The 23,216-nt window shown below is 37.6% G+C and overlaps 1 protein-coding gene across 1 annotated transcript in view; it reads left to right on the top strand.

Annotated features, from left to right (window-relative positions):
* Positions 1–23,216, top strand: part of LOC127619093 (plexin-A1-like) — a 245,080-nt gene that overhangs the window by 164,780 nt on the left and 57,084 nt on the right. The window contains exons 10-12 of the mRNA XM_052091844.1: positions 930–1,130; positions 20,012–20,108; positions 22,822–23,012. Coding sequence (XP_051947804.1) covers positions 930–1,130; positions 20,012–20,108; positions 22,822–23,012 — 489 coding nt within the window. The remainder of the gene's footprint in view (positions 1–929; positions 1,131–20,011; positions 20,109–22,821; positions 23,013–23,216) is intronic.

The following is a 23,216-nucleotide window of genomic DNA, read 5'->3' as shown; positions in this document are numbered from 1 at the left end:
AATCATAGGCTCTGAAGTATCTGCTTATTTAAATCCAAATGGTGACTTTTGTTTTGGGCCAGCCAGTGTACTTTTTAAAGCATTAAAATAGTAATTTTTAATCTTTTTGTATAAAAGTATTTATTCTAAAACACTGGATATGGAGGATTGAAACCTGAGGGTTGTTTTTGACAATAGGGCTTAAGGGGGTGAAGTCTCAAGCCCATAGTTATTTTGGTGCTCTCCTAAAGTGCACATTTGTCATCATAACTCGGGTGTAGATGCCAAGTCATTAAAATGGCACACACCCTCAAAAAGCTTAATTGCATCTTGTTCTGTGCCCTGGTTTCCCAATCTGTTGGCATGACAGTGGCGACAATGGGCTTGAAGTCTTTCTTGCATCCTTCATACCCTTGGTTTCATTCACTCCTCATTTTAGCAACACCACTGAAAGGCTTACAATGTCTGTATAGCCACATTTTCTCAAGTAGTAGATCAAAAGTGTTTTTGATCTTCTTTTAGTTGCATCTTAGTGCTCTTATTTGAAGCTCTCAAAATTATAATGGCATGGCATTATGTTTTCCTGTACACCTCTGATCTTCCTTTTGTACTATGGACATAAATTATACCTCAAGTATGGCTTTTTGAGGAAAAGTGATCAAACTTTTGATTTTAGCCTGGCAGATGATACAATGTGCAAAAAATACCATAGACTTACATTGAAGAGACCAGAATATCATAGAGACTTGGCTCTTTTGACTTGGACCAGTAAGCAACCACTTACCTATGTCCTAGCAAGAAACCATCCAGAACGCCCTAGGAACCATCCAGCAATTGCCTAATAACCGGCCAGAACACCCTAGCAATCACATAGCAATGTCCTAGCACCCAACCACAACACCCTATTAATCTAATGTGCTAAATATGATATTTTTTTCTTCATTTTGCAGGAGTGTCCTCAGATCCTGCCATCCACCCAGATCTACATCCCTGTTGGTGTCATGAAGCCCATCACCCTGTTGGCCCGAAACCTTCCACAGCCCCAGTCTGGCCAGAGAAACTATGAGTGCATCTTCTATATCCAGGGGAAAGAGTACAGTGTCACAGCATTGCGCTTCAACAGCACTAGTATACAGTGTCAGAAGACCATGGTGAGTTTAAACACTTGTTTTTTGGTTGATTTTTCATCTTTTTAAAGAAACCACATCAGAGTTTTTCGCCTGAGTCTCGTTATAGCTTACAATCCTATAGAGTTCTTAATTATGTTTTATGCAAGTATTGATGTTGTATTGTTTCTTTAACAATTCTTTAGGAAAAAGAAATATGGACTCAAATTAGACAAAATGTTGTAGATCAATAACTTTAATGTTAATAGGATAGCTCAGACAATTTGCCCTTGGAAGAGCTTGAGAAATGTTCAAAATGTCTTACTTTTTGATTGAAGACTATGCTGTCTTGAAAAACTGAGCACAGTTAGAGACATTGTTGAGATAACTTCTGGAATTCTAGATGAGACATGTGGGATAGCGACAGCAAACTGACTTATTCTGATATGCCATCACTTCTTGGGATCCCCTGCTCAGTCACTTTGAGTTCCTTAAAGGCATAGATCACCCAAAAATGAAAATTATGTGATCGTGGACATATGATTTTCTATGTTAGGTAGTGTGATAGTTTCAGTCACCATTCACTTTTATTTCATCTTTTTCCCATACAATGCAAGTGAATGGTGACTGAGACTAACATTCTGTCTTACATCTTTTATGTTCCATGAAAGTCAGCCAGTCATACGGGGAACTATCCCTTTAAGGGCCAAATGGCTGGCCATTTTCTGACAGCACTGTGGCCAATCAACATCTTGTCTGGCTGTCAAAACTCTCATCAGGCACTGGGAAGAGATTGGTGGAGTGTTTTGGCCTAATGAAAGACATTTTACTTGTTATCTTTGTAACAAACTGCTTTGCGAAGGCCGTCATTAGTGACTGAGAGCGAAAGCTTGTGTATTTGACTGCATGACACTTCTCGCCATTCTTTATTGACTGGCATTTGTTCTTTCTGCATTTTTCTCTTGTCTTGAAGCTCCCAGTGTATCTGAAGGGAAGCTAATTGCATGGCTAAGACTGGGCAGAGAGCTGTCTCGCTAAAGACTTTATCGACTGTTTGCTGTCGCAGCCGTTTCAAATCAACAACGTTTGCGCCTTTGCTGAGGAGAAATTATTCCTCTGTCTCCACTAGCAGGACGCATCAGATAGAGGGATGTTAACTTTAACCGTCAACAAGAGAGCGAAAAACAGTCAGCGGATAAGCGCTACTTCTCTTCTAATATAACAAGGCAGTGCGGATGCTTTCTATATGGAGCATTACAGGTGTTGTTTTTTGCCTACTCTGAGTTTTGTAAATCCTGGCTATTCTCATACTTATCCAACTTTGTTACTTACTTTACCTTGTTCTTTTAACAATGGATATCAGTATATTCATTTGTGCCTCAGTTGAACTTCTGAAAGTGGTGGTTTTTCAAAGTTCCGTTCTTTTTCGTGGTCGTCTGCGGTTTATGTCTGTGACGGAACCACACGGGTTCGGCTCTGTGCTGCTGGGTATTCCGACAGCCTGTCACTCCTAATGAGAAAAGCAATTACAGCCATGTTAAGATCCACACTGCAATTACACCATTAAATGCCAGTAATTATCAGATTTTAGCATGCTACTGTGTAGCCCTGTGTGAGAGTTCCATTATTAGAAGTACAAGTATGTTTAGAATGACAGGCTTTGGCACAGATTAAGAGTCACTATTGTTTTAGTAATTTAGTAAGTCACTCCTTAGAGATTAAATGACTGTTCATCAACAGTGTTGAATTGAATTGGTCCCGGAACCTTCCAAGCACTTCCTTGTTAATGCGGGTTGGCTATTGTGCCAGGCGGCTGGTTGGATATGAATCACCTGCTCAAGTCCTGCTGTTCTTTTCATTTACCCCACAGAAACCTTCTTCATTTGATTGATTAATTACAGTGCTGACTAAAGTTTTTTTTATTTTTTTTTTTATTCAAGGGCTTTATATGGTTTGCTTTGCCATAACACCACAGTTTTTTCAAAGTGTAATTTTTAGCCTGGCGTCGGCAGTGTTGGGGGTAATGCGTTACAAAACATAATCTGAACAAACTAGAGAAATATTTTACTTTGTGAATTTGCATTTTATTACTGGGCTTACTTTTTAAATAAGTAACATTACTTTTCTGTTTATTTAATTTATTTACTAGCAAATTGAAAACCTGAAAAACGCATTACTTTTCAAAAACCTTACCGGTAACACTTTACAATAAGGTTGTATGTTAACATTAGCTTTTATTCATTTTGTAATTAATGTTGTAAATCACAAAATTCAGCTTTAATTAATGCTTTATAATGTAGCATAAACCAAACAATGAACAATAGTATATATATATAAACTAACACTAACCAAAACTAATTAATGCTGTGAAAAAGAATTGTTCATGTATGGTGGGTAATAGCTGATCCATTAACTTAGGGTAATGTATAATTTGTATACTATTCAACCCTATTGTAAGTGTTATGAAAGTAATGTAATTAGTTACTTTTATTCAGACGAATGCAAAATGTTTGTTTATAGTTTGATACCTGATGTATTAACTTTATAATGCAATATCGTAGCACATTTCTTGAACAGTAACATTTCCCAACACTGGTCCATTCCAGGTAAATGCAAAACAACAGCTGGCTGGTGGGATCCAAGGTGGCAGATGTTTTGTGTACGAATATGGGTGGGGGCGGGGTTTGATTGTGTGTGCCTTAGATTGATCAATTCGATCATTTGTCTCTCTGCTTAAAACAATAGAGAGACAGGTTAATAAAGCACCACTGAGTGTTTGGACACAGAGGGAAGCGGGTAGTACTGACTCGATCGATTGAGTAAACAAAGAATATAGAGCTTGGGATGAGGAGTGGGAGAAGGAAGAATGTCATTAAACATTATCAGGTTGATAAAAGGATGAAGAACTTCTTATCCTCTGGTTTCAAATGTTATGCAGTCCAGTTGAGGGCAAGCTACCTGCTAAGAGCACAACTCTGGGTATAGATTGGAATAATTATAGTATCTGTTGGAGATCCAAACTGGATCGAACGACCTTGGGTTTGGGTTGTTCTTAGAGTGTCCATGAAGAGCACTATATGTGCTAATGTATTTGGAATTACATAAGTTATCTTAGAGAGAGAGAGAGAGAGAGAGTTTGTGTATGTGTGTGTGCATGGAAGTGCGGAATAGAAGAGGCCTAAAGACATTTTCCACCAACACTGTTTTTTTAGCATATTTCTTGGAAAATTGCCTCCATACTGGCCGCTTAAACCTCAAGGCCACGAACCATGAATCAGTAACGTCAAAGGCTCGGAAGCACATTAATAACTTCAAGTTAATTTTTCAAAACAAGAACTTTTAAGAACTTTCTTTCTAGTGTTGTCAAATGTACCAGTAGTTCGGGACGAGGTCGAGACAAAGTAGGACAGAGCACCGAATCAATTCTATACCTGCATGCTCACATGCTTATTTGAGCGTGTGCTCTGTTACTCCATTTACATTAAAATGGACAATTAATCAAATTAAAATCGTGATATGTTCTATTGTGATTATCATTTAAATGAGTGTGTGAATCCAACCGCTCATACACTAGAAACTCCACAGACTTTGAGAATCATTCACATGTAAGAGATGATAGAGCAGAGCAAATGTAGACTGTATATTTATCAAATTAAATCAAAGCATTTGCGCTTTAACGATCAAACTGATCATGTAGTGAACTGTTTATCCATTAGAAGAAGTAAAAAACACAGGTCAAAATAAAAGCATGATTCAAAATAAAAGCTAGACACCCTGAAATTGAAGAAATAGCAACAGAAATATATTACAGCTGTATAGTGAAATGTAAAATTCACTGTAGTAAAATTAATAGTAATAATAAATAATGATTAATAATTAATTATCATAATAAAACTTAAGCAATATATTACAAGAGTGCTGATGCACATAATAAAAGTTTGTATTTTTTTGTTGTTGAAAGTTTTTAAAAGTTTTAAGAATTAATTTGATTGAAATTAAATTGAATGAAAATGTTTGAAATTTGAATTCTGGTCAAATTATTAAAAATAATAGGAAAAAAAAAAGGATTCAGGAATTTTTTTTAACTTTTAGTAGGACCCTACTTAAAAAAACATTTAAGCAATGCATACTTAATTGAAAAACACATGAAGGAAACATGCATTTCTTTTAATGTACTATTTACATATAATTTTTACTTTTAAATAGGCTAAAGGTGTGTATTTAATAGCACATTACCATATTGCCATATTTTTGCTGTGGCATCGAAATTGGCATCGAGAACATCAACTGCTATTGGTACCAACTACTGAAATTTTGGAATTGTGAGAATACTAATTCTTTCACCAATTTATGTGCACGATGTGATGTGATGTGATGCGACACGCATGCAGTTGACCTATGACTCATTCCTGTTTTGTCCTGCTCCACAGGCCCACCATTTCATAAAAGAAATGTCCCTTTTTTTTTAAATCCAAATAACTTTACAGATCTTTATTGTAAAGGCTTTAAACAATGTTTTCCATGCTTGTTCAGTGAAACATAAACAATTAATGAACATGCACCTGTGGAACGGTCGTTAAGACACTAACAGCTTACAGACGATAGCCAATTAAGGTCACAGTTATAAAAAATTAGGACAATAAATAGACCTTTCTACTGACTCTAAAAAAACCCAAAAGAAAGATGCCCAGGGTCCCTGCTCATCTGCGTGAACGTGCCTTAGGCATGCTGCATGGAGGCATGAGGACTGCAGATGTGGTCAGGGCAATACATTGCAATGCCCGTACTGTGAGACGTCTAAGACAGCACTACAGGGGGACAGGAAGGACAGCTGATCGTCTTGCAGACCACGTGTAACAACACCTGCACGAGTTACACCAGGAATGCGCAATTTCTCCATCAGTGCTCAGACTGTCCGTAATAGGCTGGACTGAGGGCTTGAAGGCCTGTTGTAAGGCATGTCCGTACCAGACATCACCGGCAACAACGTCGCCTATGGGCACAAACTCACATTCGCTGGACCAGACAGGACTGGCAAAATGTGCTCTTCACTGATGAGTTGCGGTTTTGTCTCACCAGGGGTGATGGTTGTACTAGCGTTTATCGTCGAAGGAATGAGAGTTACACTGAGGCCTGTGCACTGGAGCGGGATCAATTTGGAGGTGGAGGGTCCATCATGGTCTGGTGCGGTGTGTCACAGCATCATCGGACTGAGCTATTTGTCATTGCAGATAGTATGCAATTAAGGTCAAAGTTATAAAAACTTAGGACACTAAAGAGGGCTTTCTACTGACTCTGAAAAACACCTAAAGAAAGATGCCCTGCTCATCTACGTGAACGTGTCTTGAGGAGGCATGAGGACTGCAGATCTAAACAAATCTCAACACTGTGTGTTACAGGGAAGACATCTTCCTCCCTCATCTGGTGCCCTTCCTGTAGGCTCATCCTGACATGACCCTCCAGCATGACAATGCCACCAGCCAAAGTGCTCGTTCTGAATGTGATTTCCTGCAAGACAGGAATGTCAGTGTTCTACCATGGTCAGAGAAGACCCCGGATCTCAATCCCATTGAGCATGTCTGGGACCTGTTGGATTGAAGGGTGAAGGCTAGGGCCATTCTCCCCAGAAATGTCCGGGAACTTGCAAGTACCTTGGTGGAAGAGTGGGGTAACGTGTGGGCGGCTGTGGCTCAGTTGGTAGAGTGGGTCGGCCACACGACTCCACATGCCAAAGTGTCCTTGGGCAAGACACTGAACCCCAAGTTGTTCCCAGTGGCAGGCTAGCACCTTGCATGGCAGCTCTGCCGCCATTGGTTAATTAATGTGTGTGTGAATGGGTGAATGAGTCACATCGATTTGACAGGATCGATCCAAATCAGATACATCGTGCTAGTCATGGACATTATTGTTAAGCTTCAAAAATGACAAAAACAAAAAAACTGCAACATTAAAGTAGTCCATATGGCTCATGCAATATATTTCAAGGATCCTGAATGGAAATGGGAAAAGGCTGCAATTTAATTTAAATGAGTATATTCTTCATATATTTATTCAAACCAGTTATTCTGGACATGACCCACCTGTGCTGTGGAGAAAATGTGCAGAAAGGTTCCAGAAAATTGCTAAAAAGTTCTGCAGATCCCCCAGCTGAGCACCAGCTCTGACACTAGAACCACTGTTGTAAATAAAGTGCAAAAGAGAGAAAATCAAAAGATAGAGAGAAATAAAAAGTAAATAAAAGAGAATGGACCTGATATCCCTTTCCTCCACAGAGCTCTCACTCTCTCTCTGAGCACCCCAGTCCAGGACCCAAGAGATGAACAGAACAGCTTGATGCTATCAGACTCTGCTTTACAACATTACCTTCAGCTCAGATAAATGACCAGACAGAGAGAACGAGAGACTGACAGAGAAAACACGATGATGGAAAGGAACAGAGGGGGGCAGAGGAAGAAAAATCTCATCCAGAATCTTCTCTACAGTGACTAGCGATTTGCAGCGCAAAATGAGGACTATCGGGAGAGTTTGATAGGATCCAATTAAAAGCCGTCGCAGATAAAATGATGATGAATTGCAGCCGCTCAGCAGAGAGATGATTCTCTTCAGACTCAACACAGCAGATCCTCCCCAAACACTTTGGGGGGAAAAAAGATAGAAAGGAAGAAGAGGTGGAGGAGGGTCATCGTTTTGAAGGAAGGGAGATAGGCGGCAGTTTTCGTTCAGTGTGTGTTTACATTGGGAAGTTTGATTCATTGTACCAAACTGGTTCATTCGGATGATTCATTTCAATTAACTGCTTAAAAAAACGATTCACCAATTCTTTCGAGTCGTCACTTAAAGGTGATCCTAGAACAAAAAAAAGTGTTTTTGTTGTTCTAAAAATCGCTTTAAAACTTTTTAACAAAAAAGTGTAGTTTTTTTTTTTTTTTTTTACATGGTAGTTTCCTTTATACTTTAGAGTAAAATGAACATGAACATGGTAATCCTTTAGTACCACAGATTTTGTAGATTAGTTGTTGGTCTAAAATAATTGTTTGGCTTCTTAGGTCTTGATTTGTTTTTATTTTTAGTTACATTTTTTAAAGAACTATATCTTAATGCTCAATGCATACTACTCAATTTTAAATTTGGTTAATAAGCAGCAATGAACTCACACACTTTAAAAAAGACACCCTTTTATGACCTAAACAACAAACAAACAATGCCCTCTTTTTTTATTTAATAATCTCATAGACTGCCAACCCTATGCTTAACATTATGTCATTGATCTCTTTCTGGTATGTAAAGTTTTCTGGAAGGTATGCGTGTGTGCTTGTGTGTGTGTTTAAAATCCCAGATGTGTTATTTTTACCCAGACACAGAGTTATGCTATCAAAATGAATTATATAAGACTGACCCACACAAAAGGCAGCGTTTTTTCTTTTCTCCCTCCTCCCAATCTAGCAGCTGTTCGGTTTTGTTAACATCGGCACTTTCCATCCCCACGGACCTGGAATCTCCTGTCTCATCCGCATGTTTCCTTACGCTCCCTCTTTCCCCTCATCCCCCTGATCAATGGGCTTGCCAGCAGAGGACGAGCGCTGGCTGGGGAGATGCCCAGTGTGGCTCTCTATTTCTGGGATCCATTAATTATGCATTTTGGGCATGCAGGTGAGGGGGTAGTGAGAGAGCAAACATAGGGCTTGTATGTTACTGTATTTTCAGACTCTCAGGCATGCACAACTGCTTGCACCTTTAGTCGCTTTATTATAACTGTTAGAGTTCTATTTTCTTTTGTTATGTTTAGAAGTTAGTTTTGTGTGCAGTCTGTACTCTTGTAAGGTCGCTGCTGTAAAGTTTTAACTAGCATTCTTCAAAGACGTTTTACTTTCACTCTCATGGGCGAAGTGTTTTAAATCATGCAAACAATGTGCAACACACTCATTGGTCAGTTTTTATTCAGTGTGGCCAGTCATAAGGAATGCTAATTTGAAGTGACATTGAAATGCCAGATTTTTTTATTGTGCTAAAGAGCTTGCATAAACACCGGAAACTCAAATGTGGAAAACAATGCTCACATATAGATTATTTTTGAAAGTCGTTTATCATTCTATTGCTGAGCCGGCAAAAACAAAAAAAACAAGGCGTGTACTGATTGTCATGGCAGCAATCTGAAAAGTTGTAGGTTTTATGGGGCGACTGTGGCTCAGGTGGTGGAGCATGTTGTCCACTAATCTCAGGGTTGGTGGTTCGATTCCCTGCTCACATGACTCCACATGCCGAAGTGAACCCCAGGCTAGCGCCTTGCTTGCCAGCTCTGCCGTCACTGGTGTGTGAATTTGTGTGTTAATGGGTGAATGAGTTGCAGTGTAAAGCGCTTTGAATACCGCTATGGTTAAAAAGGTGCTAGATAAGTGCAGTCCATTTACCATTTAGGTTCATTTTCTCAGAACCGAAACTCAGCATTCTGAGGCAACGTCCATACTAATACATGTCACATTAATTATGCTATGTTTAAACCTCTCATTCAAAATAAAACTGTGTTTTCCTCCACCAAAAACAGCATTTCTGGATACTTTTGGAAAATGATGATGCTAGTAAACTGAAAATGGACTTTTACTCTTCTGTGGCCTTTATGTGCTCAATGGTATAGTCACCATTCACTTATATTGTAAGGACAAACAGATATTGAGACATTCCTCTAAAAAACTTTGTTTGTGTTCTGCAAAAGAATCAAAGTCATACACATCTGGGATGGCATGAGGGTGAGTAAATGATAAGAGACATTTTGGGTGAACTACCCCTTTAAGGAGGCCCTGTTGTGGCACTAGGGGCATTTCAAACTGAGTGCGTTCTTCTGCTAAAAAAAGCTAGACGCAGTGCAAAAAAGTGCCTGGTAAGTGTCTCGAGATACGTTTTTAAAAGTTTAAGTTCTTAGCTTGAGACGCCATCTGAAAAGTGCGTCTCTCCTGGGTATGACGATGAAAAAACATTGTGATGTGCCGCAGTGGCCAAAGACATCCATCTAGCACATGTTTGCATAGAAAAACAATTGAACAATGCCACTAACATGCAAAAATGTGTTTGGTTTATCACATCTGATTTGTCATTTTATTTACACTAAAGCAAAGCTCAATCAGAGCAGCCTCTGATGCCACAGCATGAGACAGGTCAAAGCAGGCATATTTTAGTAGGGCTTTTATGTGACATTGTGGCATTTGGAGGCAGCGCAGAGCCACTTTACAAATGCAGTTTGCCTTTTTTGGTACTTTTTCTATGGACATTTAGATGTGCTGTATCACAGAAAGACAAAGATATAGAGAAAGACACAGTGTAGTAGACACTGACATTTATCAAACCCTGCCATGTCAGCTTAGCACCTGAGGGACATTTTAAGAAAGTGTGTGTGTGTGTGTGTGTGTGTGTGTGTGTGTGTGTGTGTGTGTGTGTGTGTGTGTGTGTGTGTGTGCGTGCGTGTGTGTGTGCACGTAAGGTTTGGTGCATATGGAATAAGTTGCCGGATCATGGTTATTCTTAATTAGGTCATGTGCATGTTTCTCCTCACCTTGTGTTTGAGGCCTCCATCATTCTCTCGGGAACTCACACTTGCACATGCAATTAATTACCCTCCGCCATGTCTGAACGATGACCACTGGCTGAATAATGAGCGTTATTATTCATCCAGTCTCAAGTAGAGAAGAGTTTTCCCCAAGCTCCCCTCCCTCACAAAAGGACGCCCGTTGTTTTCAGCCAGCTTTCCGATAAATTCTGCATTTGTGATGAATGCCTTGTGACCTTTTATAAGGAACAATACACATTTTTAGTTGTTTCCAGAAATTTTGTGGCCTTAGTCACATGATGTTAGTGCACTGATTAGCATCATTAGACGTGTGTAAGATTTTTTTGACTTGGGCCAGTAAGCAACCACCTAGCAATGCTCTAGCAACCACTAGAACACCCTAGCAACCACATAGCAGTGCCCTGGGCAATCACCTACAACATCCTAACATTCTGTGGCTGCATTCTATTCAGACAATGTAAATATCTAGTTTTATAGTTATTAATACTTTGCAGTTATTATAAGTAAAAATGAATAATAAAAAATAATTACTAATAGTAAATAAATTACTATTTATTGAGACATTCAAAACTACTTGATGGAGGTATTTTTATAATTATACAGTATAGTGATGGTATCAGGCCATGGTAATACTATGATACTTTAATGTACAGTATACCATGTCACTGAATGATTACCATGTTCATGTACCATTGTTTAACATAGCAATCAAAATTAATAAAAAAATACATCACTAGCAAAAAAGTACCAAAAAGTATAGCAGTACTACCTTGTATTTTTTACTATGGTAATACAGTGTATTTGGACATGTACCATGTAGGGCTGTACGATATGGAGGAAAATTGCAATGTGCAACTGAGACTTATTGGAATAAAAAAGGACCATCTATTCCAGAGATCACAAACATATTTGTCTTTTGTTCCAAATTGCATATAGACTGCTTAAAATATTCAGTTTTTACCAATGCTATGTAGCAGATATTTCATATTTAATTATTAGTATTTTTTTGTAAAATGTATATGAATGTAAATTTAATCCTAAAATAAACTGTGTTGTAATATATATATATATATATATATATATATATATATATATATATATATATATATATATATATATATATATATATATATATATATATATACACACTGTGATTCATGTTCATATTCATTTTAAAATAAGGTAATTTAATGTGGGGCTTTTATTTTGAAAATGTATGTCGAGAAGCTCTTGCTGTAGACAAGCTTTCTGCTTTGATTTAATGTGCTTGTTGTCAGTCTGTGACTACCAATCCATTAATTGAAACCCATCCTTTGATATATTCACACAGACCACAGCGGCCAATAAACAAGCCAAGGTTGAGTTTGTATTCTGGCTTTTGGTCTAATTATTATCTGCACACACAACACAGAGTGAAAGCACAAGACAGCGCTGGTTACACTTACATATGCACAAGTAGTGACATGCTCCATCATTTAAATCAGTGACGATGCACACTGCACGCACGCACACCAAGTGACATCTGCACACTCTGCATATACTCTGCTATCTGTGTCACCTTAAATTTTACTGTATTAAAATCATTCCGTTATCGCAAGCCCTTACAATATGCATATGTATAAGATATGTAAATATATAAAATAAATATATCATGCACCTCTAGTACCATGGTAATACCATGTTTTTTGGACGTGTACTATGGTAATACTATATTTTTGGATATCTGTAAGGGAAATACCATGTTGCTGTTTTTTTTACATGTACCATGGTAATGCAATGGCATTCATGTAAATACAGCGGTACATGATTATGGTTATAATTCAGCGCCATTGCACATCCACAGAACGTTTTTGTAAGGGATGTCCAAAAAACATGGTATTACTGTACCTTGGTACTCTGGTACTTCTTTTTAGGCAAGGCAAGGCATGTTTATTTATATAGAACATTTCATACACAATGGCATTTCAAAGTGCTTTTACATCAAAGTGATAAAGACAATACAAGATAAAATACAATTTAAAACCAATTGAGAACAAGAAATAAGAATAAAAATTATAAAATAAATTATTAAAATTAATAAAATAATATTATGCAGTATAATAAGTAAGTGCAGCACATTGCTCAGATTCTTTGGCTTGGGTGAGAATACTGGCAGCAGCATTCTGAATGAGCTGCAGGTGTCTAATGGTATTTTTGGGAAGACCAGTGAGGAGTCCATTGCAGTAGTCCACCCTACTGGTGATGGACGCATAAACACGTTTTTGACTGGATACAAAACATCTAATTCTCACTATATTTTTTAGATGATAGTTTGCTGATTTTATATTGCTTTGTTGTGACTTCTGAAACAAAGGTCTGACTCCAAAATGACACCAAGATTCCTTCCATGATTTTTCGTCTTTAGACCCTAGGAGTCAAGGTATGTGTCCACCATGGGAATTTTGCCTCTGTTGCCAAATACAATGACCTCAGTCTTGTCTTTGTTTAACTGAAGGATGTTTGGCACATCCAATTGTTCATTACATCAATGCACTTGTACAGAGAGTCTATGGGGCTGTAGTCATTTGGCGATAGGGCTAGGTAAATCTGTGTGTCGTCTGCATAGCTATGGTACACTGTTTGGTTCTTTTTCATAATTTGGCCTAGTGGGAGCATATACAGGTTTAACAGGAGCGGTGCAAGAATTGAGCCTTGTGGGACTCCACACCTTATGGATGTCCACTCAGATTCATAGTTGTCTATGTTCACATAGTAACCCCTCCCATCTAGATATGACATGAACCAGCTGAGGACCGTCCCAGAGAGCCCTACCCAGTTTTCCAATCAGACTAGGAGAATGTTGTGGTCAACAGTGTCAAAGGCAACACTGTTTTAATCATCTAGTAATACCAGCACTGATAGTATGCCTGAATCAGTATTTAGCCGAATTTCATTATCAAGTTATAAGTGCCGTTTCTGTGCTGTGATGCGGTCGGAAACCAGACTGGAAATTGTCCAAGTAGCCATTCGAGTTTAAGAATTAGTTCAGCTGATTGAAAACAACCTTTTCAATGATCTTGCCTATGAGAGGAAGATTTGAGATCGGTCTGTAGTTGTTTAATATAGAGTTTTCAAGATTGCTGTTTTTTTAGAAGGGACTTGACAACTGCAGTTTTTAGGGACTTCAGAAACATGCCTGAAAGAAGTGAGGCACTGACTATTTGTAACAGATCTTTTTCCAGACAGTTAAACACATTTTTGAAAAAACGATGTGTGGAGTGTTTCAAGGCAGCAGGTCAACGTTTTAAGATGCTGTACTATATCTTCCAGGGTTTTGCCATCAATTGCCTCAAAATCAGACATAGTGACTACGTTTTTGTGGTGGGTTCTGTCTGATCTCAGTGCAGCATATGGATGAGCTGATCAGCATTTTAATATCATTGATCTTCTATATGAAAAATGATGCAGATTTGTTGCATTTGCTGTCATACAGGATTTCACAGGGAACCTGTGTTGGGGGGTGAGTTAGTCTCTCTACAGTATCAAAAAGAGTGCTGTTGTTATTTATATTGCCATTTATAATGTTTGAGAAGAAAGTCTGCCTAGCTGTACCTAGTTCCAAAATGAAAGCATGAAGGCTGTCTTTATACATAGATGTTATAATGTACTTCTCGTTCTGCTTTCCTGCATTTTCTTTTCATGTTTTGAACTGTTGTTGTGTTTCTCCATGGTGATTTATGTCTGCCAGTAATCTTCCTGACCTTTGCTATTGATGGCATTTTTTACTTTTGAATTGAAGTTAGCAAGGAGAACGTCAACACAGTCTGCAGGTATACTTAGTGTCATAGATAAAGCCTTCATAAATTGCACACTAATATTCTGAAGACCATCCAAAATGGAGTTTTAACTGAAAACTACTCAAACAAACCTTTGGCCTCTCAAGAAAAAGAGCTTGTTGTATTTTAACCACTTATCAGATAAATGTATGTGGCGAATACAGTTTGACCTTTTGTGAAGAACAATACACTCTTTGATGGTTTCAAGCCATTTTATGGTCACCAAAATTCACGTGACCTTAGTTAGATGATCTCAGGGTGGCGATTAGCATCATATAAATCAATTGCAGTCATGTAATGTCAAAAGCATGTTAATGTGAATTTGAATAAATCATATCTGTGTATTTGGATGGTCTTCAGAGAACAGGGACGGCTGTTATTGAGATGTGTTGTATGTGTGGGTGGACTGCTGGAGCTCTTTAAAGTTTAATGGATCTGGGGCACTGGTGAAGAGATGTAGGCAGGACAAGTGTGAGAGTTCACATGTCTACTGCTTAAGGAACAATGTTTGTAAGTGTGAAGGTCATTTGAGGTTGGCGTGGAGGATGTTTTTGATTAAATTGGAGCGTTTTTCATTCAGAGAAGAAATCAGTGATTCGTTGTCAAAGGAAAAGCCTTGTGACTCGAGGGTATTTAGTGGTTTACCCTTGACCTTGTGCCTTTCAAAGAGTTATCATGTGACACTGTCTTATTATCATCATATTCACTGGTTTGTGTGTGTCTATACAGCAATATATTCTCACTGCCCTTTGATGTTTGTCATATTTGTCATTTTTTATGGTATTTTAATATTTCATTTTACACCATTTGTATTTCATAAAATATTTTTAAATTTTGCGTATTATTATTTTACAATCACTGTTAACTTTATTATTCTGATTATTATGGTTATTGTTATTATTATTGTTATTATTATATTTATGTCTTGTTGGATGTTTTTGTATTTTAAGTCTTTATGGTAGTCTATTTTAGCATTTCATATTATAAAATATACCTATTATATAGAATATTTTTATACATGTTTATATATACCATCACTAGCACCTTCATTATTATTATTATTGAATATTGTACTTATTATTCTTTTTATTGTAGCCTATATTATTTCATATAATAAAAATATATATCATAAAATATATTTTTTTATTTTTATATAATTTTTTACAGTCACTGGCACCTTTATTATTAATATTATATTACTATTTAATGAATGTTTGTTGCATTTATGGTGTTTCATTGTTTCATATAATAAAATATTTTTATTTTATCAAATATATTATTTAAAATTTTCAATATAATTTGTATTGTTATTATTGTTTCAATGTTTACCATAACTGACACCTTTATTATTATTATTATTATTATTATTATTATTATTATTATAAATTATCTTAATACATTTTTGTTGGTATTTCATTATTTTATAGTACACAATATTTTGAATATATAAAAAAGATTTTTAACAGATATGTTCTATAAATTCAAAAGATTTTATACTTAACTGGCACTTTATTGTTATTATTATTATTATTATGTAATAATTTATTCAGTCTTATGTAATTCCAAAACCCATATTAATTATTTTTTTTATTTGTTGAAGGAGATTTTTGGTAGAATGGTAAAGACACAGCCTCAGTCACCATTCGCTTTCATTGTATTAAAAAAGGTGCAATGAAATTTAATGGTGACTGAGGCTGTTAGACCCTATCTAGGCCTTTTGTGTTCCATGGGATAAAAAGTTAAATGTGTTTGGTACAGCATGAGGGTGTGTAAATGACAGAATACAATTTTTTGATAAACTATCCCTTTAACACTGGCTGATCTGACGATTAACATAATTTTGTGTGGTCCAGTAGTTTTTAAAAACCTGCCTCAGTTTTAACCGTCAACTACTATACATGTGTGTATGTGTTTGCATGTGTGCATGTGTGTATGTTGGAGAAGACAGTAGAACCCCAAATGAGATGTGTCAGAAAGCAAATTGGAAATGCCAATTTCACTTACTTTTCCGCAGCACACTTCACGCCTAAATTCCGCCACTTGTTTTATGTGTAAATTAATGGCTTCCACTCTGTAATTTAGATTTTTGAGGTCTCCCACACACACCCTTACTATCTTCCTTGCCGTCTTCCTCCCTGTTTCTGTCTCACTTTCTCTGTGTGCTCCATGACCCCTCCTTTCATCCAGAAACGGGTAGGTGCATGCAGACAGATCGTATTTTTGTATGTGCCGGTTCTGAGTCAGTAGCTTTGCTGATGAGACTGTTTCTCACAGTCCTGACTTTAGAATCTTGTCTGCTGGATCCAAAATTAACACTCGCTAAGTGCCAAATATGAGTAAAAATTGGCTTTGCTGAGTAAATAAAACATTACTTGCCAGTGGCCATTTCATTAAAAGCTTAATACATGTTTTAAAGGGGCACTCTCTCTCAAAGGGGCACTCTCTCAAAATTTTACACATAAAAAAATGATATTAGTTATATGTTTAAAATCATGTAAGCTTACATGGCATGAAGAATTAGTAGCCTAATCAAATCTGTTTTATTTTTCATGGAACGGTTAAGGTCGCATGACCAGCTGAATACTTCTCGCTTTATCTCAGTAATGAAGCTGTTCGTGCACACTTTTATTTGCTGAATAAATTAATCATGGATGACTGCGAATAACGCAATTCAACAATCCCATTATTAACTTTAAAACAAAAATTTTGCTGTCAAATAAAAGTTGAAGATGACTGCTATATTGATTTAGCATAAGTTGCACAACAAACACAAAATTACTTAGTGCACCTTTAAGTTGAACTTTATGAATGATAGTCTAACTCAATGTGGTCACACATATGTGAAATATTCCTCACATTAAGACACTAAAATTAATTCAATAGGAATAAAATATGATAGGTGCAGTTTTACTGAGACAAACTTGCATGATGCTGTGATTGCCACTATTATACAAGGAAAAAATAAAAAAAGACTCTTTTGTAACGACAAAAATATACGTTTTAATACTATATTACTATATATACTAAACACTACACTGATCAGCCACAACATTAAAACCATCTGCCTAATATTGTGTAGGTCCCCCTCGTGCCGCCAAAACAGGACCAACCTGCATCTCAGAATAGCATTCTTAGTTGAGTTTCTTCTCACCATAATTGTACAGAGCGTTTTTTTTTTTGGCACCATAAACTCTAGAGACTGTTGTACTGTTGTGCATGAAAATCCCAGGATATCAGCAGTTGCAGAAATTCTCAAAACAGCCCATCTGGCACCAACAATCATGCGATCACATTTTTCCCCATTCTGATGGTTGATGTGAACATTAACTGAAGTTCCTGACCCGTATCTGCATGATTTTATGCACTGCTGCCACACGATTGGCTGTTCAGATAATCACATGGATAATCGCACGAGGGGGACCTACACGATATTAGGCAGGTGGTTTTAATGTTGTGGCTGATCGGTATATATATATATATATATATATATATATATATATATATATATATATATATATATATATAATAATATATATAATGCCAAAAATTTCTGTGGCTGGTACATTTTCCCAATTTACTTCTCATTGTCAGATAAAAGTGGCACATTTTTAATTTGTCTGTAAATAGGCTGTTCTGTAAAGCTGCTGCTGTTTGTTAGTGCTTGTAAGGTGTGTGTGTGTGTGTGTGTGTGTGTGTGTGTGTGTGTGTGTGTGTGTGTGTGTGTGTGTGTGTGTGTGAATAAGAGGGGCTGTAGTTAGGAGGTTACTGTCAGGGTGGAGTGTTTTCACCTCCCCCCTATATTGATCTGACAGTCTAACAATTGCGTGATGAGAATCCTGACTTGTCTCTCTCTCTCTCTCTCTCTCTCTCTCTCTTTCTCTGTCCACCTCACTCTGTTGCTCACCTTTTTATTCATCTCTCTCTCTCTTCTCTCTCTCTCTCTCTCAAGGATACACACTTAAATGGCAAGATTTACATGTGGAGAGATAAGCCGGCATGTTTCATTCATTCTCTGCCATTTCAGCAGGTCTGAGCACAAGTCTCGCACTGAAACACGGTTTACTTGCATTTCTCAGAACGTGCTTCTTCACAGCATTTCGGGATCAGTGTAGTAAATCACGTATGTGCTACACAACAGTATGGTCATATTGAAATGGTGTGATATCCACTTAATAAGTTTGTGGCTTGTTTGTTTCTTGTTTTGTCTTGTGTAGTGGTTTTTTCCATTTATATTGGGCCTAAGACAGTCAGCTGCATTGCTATCTTCTGCCTATATATAGTAAGCAGCTGCCTTCTAAGAGGCTGTTATGACCACAAAAAGCTAGAGGCTACACAACGAGTAGAACGCAGGTGTGGTGTCTCAAGATGTGTTTTTAAAAGTTAAATTTCTTTTTAACATTAAACTCTGCACACTACACAAATAGCATTCTGCACAGTAGACACTGCTCCAATGGATTTCAATAGTGTTTGACGTTAGCATCCTTCTAAGCTAGCAACATTAATAGCACACACAGATATTGAATAAAATAATCTACATTTAAATGGATTGAACTATGTTTGTTATCATGCAGCTTAGCTGGTTACAATTAATACATAGCACACACAAATATTGGAAATAATAGTCTAATATACTGTAGAATAGCTATGTATAATAGTCCATACATAGCCAGGGTGGCTGTGGCTCAGTTGGTAGAGCGGGTCGGCCACTAATCGCAGGATTGGTGGCTTGAATCCCGGCCCACACGACTCCACATGCCAAAGTGTCTTTGGGCAAGACACTGAACCCCAAGTTGCTCCCAATGGCAGGTTAGCACCTTACATAGCAGCTCTGCCACCATTGGTGTGTGTGTGTGTGTGTGTGTGTGTGTGTGTGTGTGTGTGTGTGTGTGTGTGTGTGTGTGTGTGTGTGTGTGTGTGTGTGTGTGTGTGTGTGTGTGTGTGTGTGTGTGTGTGTGTGTGTGTGTGTGTGTGTCACAGTGTAAAGCGCTTTGAATACCGTTAAGGCTTAAAAAGGCACTATATAAGTGCAGACCATTTACCATATTGAATTGTACTATATTTTTTAGCATGCTGCTAAGCTAGCTAACAAATATTGGATAAGATAGTTCATATTTAATTGGATTGTACTATTTCACTAGCATGCTTCTAAGCTAGCTAACATGAAAATACTGTACATAGATCACACAAATATTGGATAGGATAGTTAATATGTAATTGGATAGTGCCATTTAGCACGCTGCAAAGCTAGCAACATTAAAATATATAGAGCATGCAAATATTGGATAAAATAGTCCATATGTAATCAGATTGTACTATTTCATCAGCATGTTTCTAAACTAGCAACATTCAAATACAAAGCTTACAGAAATATTGGGGGAAATAGGCCATATTTAATTGAATTCTACCATTTTATCTATACTTTACAGTATTGAAATTATACTGTATATTGTGTGTCTGTCTTTAAATGTGTTTTGTGTGATTACGTCAGGATTTCTAGTTCATATAGGGACTATAGTACACCCAAGAAAATCTGTCTTTTTGTATCTCTACAGTATGACTATGAAGGAAATGACATCAGCGACCTGCCTGTGGACCTCTCGGTTGTGTGGAATGGCGATTTCGTCATTGACAACCCCTACAATATCCAAGGTAAAACTCACCTCTCTCTGTTTCCTTACACAAGCCACTCACTTTTCTTACTCTCTCTTACTCCATCACTTCTTCTAAAGTCACTCTGTTTGCAGTATTCACACCTTTCTCCAGTGCTTCTGTGAAGAGGATTTAAGGCCGTTTTATGCCCGGCTGCTGGTCTTGCCAGACCCTCACTCCTCTCAAGACAGCTTATCTACGCCTCTCTGCTGTTACCGCAGCTCACAGCTGCTAAACAATGAGAGACTACGTGAAACACTCCTTTAGCAAGAACAAAAACGTAGGGTGGCGTAAGAGAGTTTGGGAATGGCTTCTCATCCACTTCTCTTGATGGCTATCAGCCTTTCCAAACAACTTGAAATGGCCGTTTGGCTTCTGCTGAGCTCGAGACCTGCTTGATTGAGTTGAGAGGGGGATGGTAAAGGATATGTAGTGTCGGACCACATTCAGAAAGTAAAGGGTCGAGTCTAGATCTATTTGCTGCTAATATTTCAAGTGTCAGACTGGTAAGGAGCTATTTGGTGTTAGTGGTGAGTGAATGGTGACTCCGGAGGCCTCTTCAGTCCATACGATAGATCGCCAAACCTAGACAACATCACGCTGAGATGATGACACGTCCTGTGCTTTTCCATTGTTTTTCTATTTCTCATCTCTCTGGCTGTGTTTGAAACCTGAAAAATGCTGCCCATTGCTCAAATCAAATCAAATCACTTTATTGTCAAATTAAATCAAATGCTGCCCATTGCTGACAGTATACACTGGTAGGAAGGCATGAAAGCACGCATTGGGCATTTTGCCTTTATTGTAGAGAAAAGTAGAGTCTAAACTCATTGACTGACTGGACAGCAAGACAGCAGATTTTCTCTCTCTTTTTCTTTCTCTCTCTCTCTCTCTTTCTCTCTGTCTCTCTCTTTCAGCACCCATCTTTATAGCACAATAAATGTATCCATCTTCTCCACACTGCCAGAGAAAACCCCCAGCTTTGCCCTGCTGTAAAGTGGAAATGTTAATATAATTAAATCATTCATTTGGTTCAGTTTAATTAGCGCAGAGCTACTTTTAAGCTTAGCCGTGGCTAATCTGATTAGCATGAGGCTGAGACGGATGGATACGCCGTATTCTTTGAAGTCCGGCAGCAGTCTTAGACAACCAGCCAATAGAACATTCACCCAGTCCCCTGAACCTCCAGGGACCCACAAAAAATCTGCCATCTTTCTTTTTACAATGGGAATTTTACAAGTGTAATTTGCTAATTGTTGTTTCACTCCTCAACAATTTTTTAATCTCTCTTTCTGTAAATTTACAGTTAAGGTAAATATTTAGGCTAAACCTTTTTGGAAAAAACAAGAGACGAGAGCTTTTATACACTCATATGTAATGTTTTACAGTAAGCATCATTAGCAGTTAGCATTTATTGATTGTCTGTTTGGATAGTTTAGGTGTTCAACAGGTACTTTTTATACACCTTCAGCTTCAGCCACACTTTCCTTTTCCATACTTCCTAAATATTTGTTTTAATGTGCTTAACAAAAAAAGTACTAAAGGGTACTACCATGTTGTTTGGAGACAGGTTTTGTTTTGGACATGTACAATATTATTTTATGTAGTCATATGGGGTACCATACCATACAAATACTACAGTATCTTAGCTGAAAAAGAATCTTAAACCAGCCTAAGCTGGTTTGCTGATCTTAGCTGCTCTGTTTTCTTGTTTTTTGTGTAGGCCTAGTCCACCTTTGTCAATCGGCCTAGTAATTTATTGAAATGTAGTCTGGGATGTTTTCCATTCCAAATAAAGGACTTCGCTACGATATCAAATTGCTTGAAAAAATAGAGGGGGACATCTATAAGGAGTGACTGTAACATTGAAATGTTGAATTTTGTAATACAATTCATTTTAATAACATTAACCTTCCCAATCATCAATAAATGTAATGAAGCCCACTTGTCCACATTGCTGGGATTAGAATACTCAAATACTTAATGCCCTGTTTGGGCCACTGGAAGGCACCCCCAAGCTATCATTACTAGCTTTAAATTGTGTTTTTTTAATTAGGATTGGAGGCATGGTTGCATCTTTTAAACTAGCAACAGCAGATCCTGTGGCAAAACAAAGTAGTTCCACACATAGTTCTTTGTTTTTCCCTACCTATTTATTTACTTGTTTGTTGAACTGTTGTATAAAAGCAATCACACTCGCAATCATTACCTGTGGACAAATCACAGCTGTGCTGATATATACATACACAGCACTCTTGTTCGTGTGATATTGCTTTAGTATCATGGTATTATAATCTGATACCATCACTCTACTATGGTAATGCCACAGTACTTGTAATGGACATTAAAGTGTAAGCCACTCAAGGTTGCGTATGATTAACCATAGTTAGGGGGTGTTTACCCAAGCAGGTAAATGACTATAACGCATAGCCACAAGTGGCTTATTGCTTTGATGAAGTGGTGGCAATAAGATAAACAAAATTACATTTATTAACTGCAATAATCACAATAAATGATTATGCCGCATAGTAACATAGTTCATTAGTCTAACTGTAGGCTGTTTAAGGTTGCCAAGCAACTTGGAACAATAATGTAGAAATCAACTTGAAACATTAATGTAGAAATCAACTTGAGTGCAGTCACAGATTTTTGTCCCTCTCTTTGCCAGCATATTTATCTCTCTCTCTCTCTGTATCTCTCGTTCTGTCTGTAGCACACCTGTATAAGTGTTACGCCATGCGGGAGAGCTGTGGAATGTGTTTAAAGGCAGACCCTCGCTTTGACTGTGGCTGGTGCGTTCAGGAGAAGAAGTGTTCGCTGAGACAGGAGTGTGCTCCTCCAGAGAGCTCCTGGATGCACCCCAGTGCGGGAAACAGCCGCTGTGCACACCCTAAAATCACCAAGGTAACACTGAACATTTCCCATTCAGTCACACACCCCTTTAAAGTCTTTGTGACTGCACTTAACACACAATTCTCAAGGCTGTAAAACACAATTATCATTTCACTGTTTGAGCTTTTAACAAATGTTGATTTAGTAGAGCTATGTGGTCTTCCACACTCTTTAAAATAAAGGTTCTTCAATCCTTTGCAACTGTATAGGGTTCTT

This window comes from Xyrauchen texanus, chromosome 25 (genome assembly GCF_025860055.1).
Source record: "Xyrauchen texanus isolate HMW12.3.18 chromosome 25, RBS_HiC_50CHRs, whole genome shotgun sequence".
Lineage (NCBI taxonomy): Eukaryota > Metazoa > Chordata > Actinopteri > Cypriniformes > Catostomidae > Xyrauchen > Xyrauchen texanus.
Note: the sequence above shows the minus strand (reverse complement) of the source record. Positions and strands in the feature narration are given on the sequence as shown.